General features: G+C 25.7%; 1 protein-coding gene across 1 annotated transcript; it reads left to right on the top strand.

The window, feature by feature from the left end:
* Nucleotides 1-5,489: 5,489 nt before the first annotated feature.
* On the top strand, nt 5,490-8,085 carry LOC112695961 (two-component response regulator ARR9). Its single transcript, XM_025748511.3, has 5 exons — nt 5,490-6,348; nt 6,499-6,602; nt 6,713-6,790; nt 7,232-7,302; nt 7,451-8,085. Exons 1-5 carry the CDS (start codon nt 6,231-6,233, stop codon nt 7,803-7,805), a joined length of 726 nt encoding a protein of 241 aa, XP_025604296.1. The 5' UTR covers nt 5,490-6,230; the 3' UTR covers nt 7,806-8,085.
* The last annotated feature ends 292 nt before the right edge of the window (nt 8,086-8,377 follow it).

Below are 8,377 nucleotides of genomic sequence, written 5' to 3'. Positions count from 1 at the left end.
GACGTTCAAGATTTAGTTCATTTTAAAATTCGGTTCGGATCCAATGCATATTTTACCGAGTTTGAAATTTTATTTTTAGTCGGTGTTATTTTTTGATTAGATTCAAGTTATGCTTTGAGTCACTTAATCCTATTCTATTTTTTTAATAAAAATATATATTTTAAAATAAAATTAATAATATTATATTATATTTTTATACTTTAATTAATATTTTTTATATTATATAATATTATTTTATTTTAAAAGAATTTATTTTAACATAAATATAATATAATATTTATTAAATTAAATTTAAAAAATATTATTTAGTATATAAACTTTACAAATTTATATATATTAATTTTATCTCAAATTGACCTGATTTAATTCTGTTTAGTGTTTACTTCAGATTATTTTTAAATCAGATAAAAATAAACCCAATAACTATTTATAACAGAATTCAGAGTCTAATTAAATCCAGCTGGTGAATACCAAAAATTACTAGCATTGATGTGTCTTATTAATTGATGTTGGAGGGTAAGAATCTAGTATAGTACACACCACTTGTCCAAATAGGGCAAGTAATAAAACTCCAAGAAAACATTTATTTTAATTAATAGCTACACAACTAGCTACTAGCTAGACCTAGAATAAAAATAAACATTCAGAAAAGGATTTGCTGTGTACACTAAATCTTCTCATTAATTAGTGCAACCAAATTATATCAACTTGTCCATCAAGTAATTTTAACAACTTTAATTGATACTATTTAAAAAAAGTTGGCAGCTATTGCCACGCCAAAAATTTCAAACCTTTGGTCCCCTATTTCATGGAATTGTACATGTGAACATGTTTTCTATGTGGCTCAATCTTGCAGCCAATTGCTAGAGGACCCCTCTCTCATTATTATATTATTATTCTTAATTCAAATAAAATATTATTTTTCATTTTATATGCTGTTGACCTAGGGTCTTCGTTAACTCAAATTACAATGTAAAAGGTCTCTTTCTTATCTACTAGCTAAGCTACTACTTAATGGTCAAATCTCTCATTCATTTGATGGACTTATTATTATAACTGGAATAAGCATATAAGTTAATTAAGTTTACTGTTCTTGTTATATATGTAGTTTATAACAAAGCCACTTTTATTTTATTAAATAATAACATTATTATTAGTTTCTTTTTATGTGTATTCCCATGTATAGATAATCAAAAAGTAGAGTTTATGATGACTATTATTAATTATATAAATTTGCTAATATTATTAAAACTAAGATTATATTTTTTTATATTTTTATAATGCTTTTTATTTTTATTTCTTAAATTGATATATAAGTATTTTCAAATATTTAGAAAAATATCATTTTAATTTTAACAATATCTTTTTAAATATTGTCAAATTTGTATAATTATTATAGTTGGCATAACAATAATTATCGTACCATACTGTCCATACACCAAATCAAAATTGGTTAAATTTATCGTTGGACTGTTAGAGAACAGTTAAATAATTTTATTGATTTAATTAAATTTTTATCTAACTATTTTTAATTATTAATTTTACGTAAAATTAATTGTATCTAAGTTTCTACCTTATAATATATGGTTATAAAAATGAGAGAGATTAATGATGAATTATACCCGTTTAACCTTGAAAAAACCTAGAAATTAGACTAACTTGCCGATTTAATATATATAAATAGACTCATTTTATTTCGTTTATAATACTTAATTATAATATTCTTATTATAACATAACTTACTAAATTAGCTTATATACAAAAGTTATGTTAAATAGACTCATTTTAATTTAGTAAGTTATGTTATAATAATGCAAAAGTAATTAAATAATTAATTATAATTAAAAATAAAATAAAACATAAAATTTTAAAAAATATATTTTTGAAAATAACTTCACGAACGGAATTTTATTTGTAAAAATATAAACTCATTATAAGGAAACGCAAACGTGTTTACAGTTTATTATGACCTAAAATTTTATTTGTTGTTCGAAGACGGTCGTTAATTAACATTTTAGTTTAACAAAATATTAACTCATTTTTTAATGAATATGTATTTAAATATAAATATATCTATTATTAATTTATTTTTTATGTATATTTTATATTTTAATATATATTTGATATTAATTCTTAATTTTTAATAGTTAATTTCAGTGTAAACCTGTTATGACTATTAATTTAATAATAAATATATACTATGACTTCACCATATGTCATCTTTGAAGTTACCGTAAAACGAATCATTAGACAGGTGATTATTTAATTAATCTTGCTGCTGGATGAGTCCGAATCTTTTTCATTAGTCATGATATCTAATTAATAAGCTTATATATGTTATTAAAGAAATTTATAGTCAAAATAAATAATATATCTCACAAAAAGATTCATATATATTATATGACGCATATCACGGCTTCTTTTATTTGAGAGCATTTGTTTATATATTTCTATAAACACATGATGCATTTTAAATCAACAAATAATAAAAAAAATTCCATGCATTGAGTAGATTAAAATGTAAATTATTGAAAGGAAATAATCTTAAATAATTTTCACTTGATGGTAATTTCTCAGTGCAACAAAAATATATATGAGAATGTGAATAACAAAATAATGAGCTTTGTTTGGCAAGTACTTTTCTCTACTGATATTTAAAATTATATTCTTATCAATAAAGAACAATGGTAATTTCCATCACCAATAAGAAAACTAGCATTATTAATTGAAAACGTTATCAAAAGTAATTTATTTCGAAGATTTCATTCATTGCACTAAATCCAGTAGATAGTAACGACTTTTTTACGGCGGTTGCTAAATAAAATTTAGCGGCGGTTGACACGACAAAAAAAATCCAGAATTATTATTACAATATTCATAATTTACAAGCTTATTCACATATAATAAATAAACTTTTTGTTATTTATTTGTTGTGGCCTAGGGTTTAAAAGTCGCTTATAATTATTAATTAAGATATTTTCTTGTAAACTAAGCAACATTAAATAGTACGTTGGGTTTAAAAATTTTGCCGTTTTAAATAGTTGGGCTAAGATTAATTAGTTCCCTTTTAAGACAATTGAAAGGGAAAATGGAGATAAAGTCAGCCTTAATGACTTGACCTATAATGCAAATAAAGACTTTTTTCCCCTCTCTAAAAACAATATATATACTTTTTTTTTTTGAAAAATTCTACTCCTCTTTTTTGAGAGATGCTAAAATGATACTCTTCTCTTCTTTATTTATAAAATATACATCCTCATTTCTTATAACTTTTAAAAAATCTTCTCTTTAATCCATTTTAATTTTTTTGTGTTAACTAACGTTAACTTTATCTATTTAAAAAAATATTTTTTACTAAAATACTCTTTAGTAAACTTTTTTATTAAATTTTATTTACTAAAATATGCTTTAACAACTTAATTTTTTATTGATTAAATTGTAGTTTTACCAAAATATTCTTTTAATTTTTTTTAATGATTAAATTATTTTTCCTAAGATACCCTTCAAAAATCTTTTAAAAGATCTTAGAAAAAAATTAATTATTTAATTTTAACAAAAACTTTGGTAAAATCACAATTTAATAATTAATTCAACGAAAACTTTGGTAATATCATAATTTAATAATTATTGAAAGATATCTTAGAAAAAAAATAATGTAATAATTACAAATTTTTAAAAGAATATTTTGGTAAAAATATAATTTAATTAATGAAAAAATAATTTATTAAAGAATATTTTGGTAAATAAAATTTAATCATAAAAATTAAATTTTTATTAAAGAATATTTTTATAAAAAAATAATTTATTTTTTTAAATAGATAAAATTAACTTTAGTTAATACAAAAATTTTAAAATAAATTAAAAAAAGATTTTTAAAAGTTATAAAAAAAGAGAACGTATATTTATAAATAAAAATATATTATTTTAATATCTCTTAAGAGAAAAGAGCAAAAAATTTTTATTTTTCTTTTTATATAAATCATTTTCATGCTAGATATGCATCTATTTTTGTTTTTGGATTTTGCATCATATCACGATTACCAAAAATACTATATCTATATTAAAAATTAATCACTAAATTATTTATTATATATATTATTTCATACATACTAATATATATTTTGTATTTTAATATTTGTATGCACTTAGCAAAACTGAACGATTACACATGGGCCATAAGGTTTGAGAGAAAGATTCAATGATGAACATTCCATCATACTCCCATGTAAAAATTTCATGAAAAATTAGTATGAACATTTGACTAAATGGACAAAATGAGATGAATTAGCAAAAGAAAAGAAAAAAGAAGAAAGAAGGAAAAAATGGCATTGGTCTTGGTCCTGAGGGCATGGCCATAATGGGATGGGAGAAGACAATGAAGTATTTAGGGGCAAAATTGGCCCACTAATTAGTGCCTTTTCACTTTCTCGTTTTCTGCCATGTGCCTCGTTTCTTCTTCCTTGAATATACATCAATGGTCCATAACATCCCTATCTTCTACCACAATGGAATATATAAAGCTTTGTGCAAAGTCATAAAAATTAAAATTAAAATAAAAATAGTACTTTCAATACTGCCTTTGAACAATGTTGAACCCTAATATATATTTGTAGAGAGTCAATATAATTCTCATACCAAATATATTGGTTGACATTTTCAATGATGACTATTATTTTTAAGAAATGCTGAGATATTTTATTTGAATTTAATTTAAATATATTTTATTTAATTTTACACATGTATCTAATTATATAATGCACGTCAATAAAAACAAATATTTTTTTATTAAATGTATAAATAATTATAAAAATAAATATAATTAAACAAATATAAAAAATATTTTATATTGTCGATTAGTTAAAATTAAACTTATTTTATGTCATTTTTTATTTATATATTGAATTAATAATTGTATTTTTTTAAATTGTAAATAGTTGTAGTGTTAATCTCAAATGTAAAATAGATTAATTTGGGATGAAGAAATCAAATCTTTCAATTTTTAGGAAGTACAAAAATCGAATCAAATTAGATCTTTTAATTTATGAGATACAAAGATCATATCCTCTGATTTTTTAAATTGAATCATTCAATTTCTATTTTTAAAAATTTTAAAAATTTAAGGTACATAAATCAAATCCTCAAATTTTAATATGTTTCACCGTTTAAAAAAATATAAAAAATTACAATATTAAAATATATTACTTATCTCATTTCTATGAAGGAAAAAAGTAGCCATTTTAAATGTGTGTTCCAAACCAAAATGAAAGAATAGTAAATGGCCTAGGGATGAAAAATAAAGAGCAATGTAAAAGAAAATGAAAAATAGTAAAAATGAAGTGGATGGAGAGATATGAATGATGATGATGATGATGATGAAGAAGATGGGCATGGGAAGCAAATCTTAAAAGGGAATCAAAAGAAAATGGCCTGACTTTGCCACTTCTATCCCCCACCTGCCTAAGATATGGTAAGCTCCACATGATTTCATATTTTTCTATTTTCTCATTTCACAAACCCACCCTTGCTGACATCACCTGTATCTCTTCTCCGGATTTTCTTGGGCCCCACTCTCTCTCTTACACATTCTTTTCTTCTTTTGCTTTCTTCCAACCTTCTAATTTCACAAACCCCATTTTCATTTTTTCCCCTCTCCCTCTTTTTCTCTCACATATATATAAATTAAGCCCACCTCCCTCCCTCAACAACCTATAAATAAAATTAGGATTTTATTAAAACTATTAATTAATTTTTTTATAAAAAATGAAATTTAAACTTTTAGTAATTTAGTAGTAATATAATTTTAACATTATAACACACATTTATTCCTCTATTCTATTCTTATTTGTTTTGGATAAAAAAAACTTAAAAAGTTATTATCATATTTTTTCTTTTGCATTGTTTGCCATGTAATTCAACATTAGCTTGGAAAAAATTTTATTTTGCAAGATTTGGGATGAAATCTGGTCGGATCTTGCTTTGTGGGATGGGGATTTTGGTGGGTCTTATTACTTCAATACAAAGCTCTTAGCTTCTTCTTCTTCTTTTTCCCATCCTATCCCATCTTCCTCCCATAAACACAAAAGCCGTTCCTTTCTTGCATTTCCAAAGGGAAAAGAAGAAAAACCGTTTTTTTAACACACCCACTTTCCCATTTCTTCTTCACATCCTCTAATTCAGATCAAAGGTTCCAACTTTAATCTTTGCATAACCCTGAATTGGGAAGAAGCATAATGGGGATGGCTGCTGCAGCTGCTACAGAGTCACAGCAGTTTCATGTGTTGGCTGTTGATGACAGCCTCATAGATAGAAAGCTTATTGAGAGGCTCCTAAGAACTTCTTCTTACCAAGGTACACTCCTTTTTTCCTAAATCAGACAACAATCTAAGAAAACAGAGAAACAAAATTGTACCCTTTTCCTTTTTTTTTTTCTTCCTTACCTTTCTTATGTATGTGTCCTACTATGTTGTCTGAGTTGTGTGTTTTTACCTGAATTGGCAGTTACTACAGTTGATTCTGGGACCAAAGCTTTAGAATTTCTGGGCTTGCGTGAGAATGATGATGGCACCCCAAATACACCTTCTATTTCTCCTAACAATCATCAGGTACGGATATTAATTTCAATTTTGTTATTTTAAATTTTGAACCGTGGATCAGTATCAATGTTATTATTATTCTGGGATTCTGAAAAATTAAGGATTTGTTTTATTTGTAGGAGGTGGAGGTGAATATGGTTATAACAGATTACTGTATGCCTGGGATGACTGGCTATGATTTGCTCAAGAAAATCAAGGTATGGTTATGGTTTCTATTCCTGTCTCATCTCTTTTTCTCTTTCAGTCTTTCTCTGGCTAAGATTGTTTCTCCTTTTGCTTTTAAAGCAACAAGAATTTTCCATTTTGATACTGTGTATTCATCCGAATTTTCTGCTATTGCTGAAAGTTGTCAACTTGGAGTATAGTTTTTATTATCTCTTGGAATATTATTATTCCCATATATGCTTTTTTTTCTTTTTTCTGTTTTCCACTCAAAACAAATCAGGATCACAATATGTTGCAAATATTTTCTTCCTAGAAAGGGCCATGCTTTTTTATCAGCTGGATTTGATTTGAGGAACAGGATTTGGTTTGGAAATGACTGAAATTTTCCATGGTCAATTATTTCAACTGGAACCAACAAACAGAGTTAAGAAATTTATAGGATTTTGTTCTGATTTTTCTTTTTTTTTTTCCAGGAATCTTCATCTCTTAGAAACATACCAGTGGTGATTATGTCATCAGAGAATGTGCCTTCAAGAATTAGCAGGTAATAGGGGAAGGGCTGAAGGAGTGTTTCAAACATTTCAATTTTGAGTCTTGTTTTTGGAGAGGAAAAGAAAAAAAAAAATATATATATATATATATATATATATATATATATATATATTCTGATGAATCTATGGACAATGAAACAGATGCTTGGAGGAAGGAGCTGAAGAATTTTTCTTGAAGCCAGTGAGGCTTTCAGATTTGAATAGGCTCAAACCACATATAATGAAGAGGAGCAAGTTGAAAGATCAAGATCAAAAGCAAGTGATACCAGAAAAGATTGATACTTTATTAGAAGTTCAAAAGCAGCATCAACCACAAGAAGAAGCACAGCCACAAGTGCAACCAAATTTAGAACAACAACAACAACAACAATCACTGCAACAAAACAACAATAACAATAACAGCAGCAACAAGAGGAAGAGCATGGAGCAGAGCCTTTCACCAGAGACCACTGACAGAACTAGACCAAGATACAGTGGCATAGCCACTGTGGTATGATCATAAATAATCATTTTCATTGCCTACCAAAGTATAATTTTCTTGAGTTTCACAATGTAATTCTCTCTCATATAACTTCCTTTTTCTTTTTCTCTTTTTTTTTTTCACATTATGATTAACTTCAGTGTTGGTTGATATAGATCCTTATAGGAGTGTAGAAAGTTGTTTCCTGTACACATTTCATGGAAAATATTCCCTTCCAATTTTGTTTTCATATATTAAAAGGAAAAAAAAGATCATATGAAGAGTAAGAAATCAGATGATAAATTTTGGGTCTAAATGAGTCTTGTTTACCAATTATCAGTTTGGTTGGAATATGGGACCAATTAGAACCTTTGAAAAAGGGATTTTGTTCCTACATAAGCTAAACAAGTGTATGAAGAGTGTAAAGTTTTGTTTCATTAGGCAGGTGCATTAACAAGAAAGAAAATGGGATAACAATTAATGCAAAAAGAAAAATGGAAAATCGATTTAGTCACATTTATTTTCATGAATGAGTTTGGTGTACATAAAGCTCATTGTAAAAAGAGTATCCTTTTTACTATTTAGGAATCACAATTTTTTTTACTGGC

This window comes from Arachis hypogaea, chromosome 6 (assembly GCF_003086295.3).
Source record: "Arachis hypogaea cultivar Tifrunner chromosome 6, arahy.Tifrunner.gnm2.J5K5, whole genome shotgun sequence".
NCBI classification, from domain to species: Eukaryota; Viridiplantae; Streptophyta; class Magnoliopsida; order Fabales; family Fabaceae; genus Arachis; species Arachis hypogaea.
Note: the sequence above shows the minus strand (reverse complement) of the source record. Positions and strands in the feature narration are given on the sequence as shown.

What these genes read in the sequence shown, in the direction of transcription:
- LOC112695961 (XM_025748511.3), top strand. Translation starts at nt 6,231, where the DNA reads ATGGGGATGGCTGCTGCAGCTGCTACAGAGTCACAGCAGTTTCATGTG. An exon ending in AAGAACTTCTTCTTACCAAG is followed by an intron (nt 6,349 to 6,498) that starts GTACACTCCTTT and finishes CTGAATTGGCAG; the next exon opens with TTACTACAGTTGATTCTGGG. An exon ending in GTGCCTTCAAGAATTAGCAG is followed by an intron (nt 7,303 to 7,450) that starts GTAATAGGGGAA and finishes ACAATGAAACAG; the next exon opens with ATGCTTGGAGGAAGGAGCTG.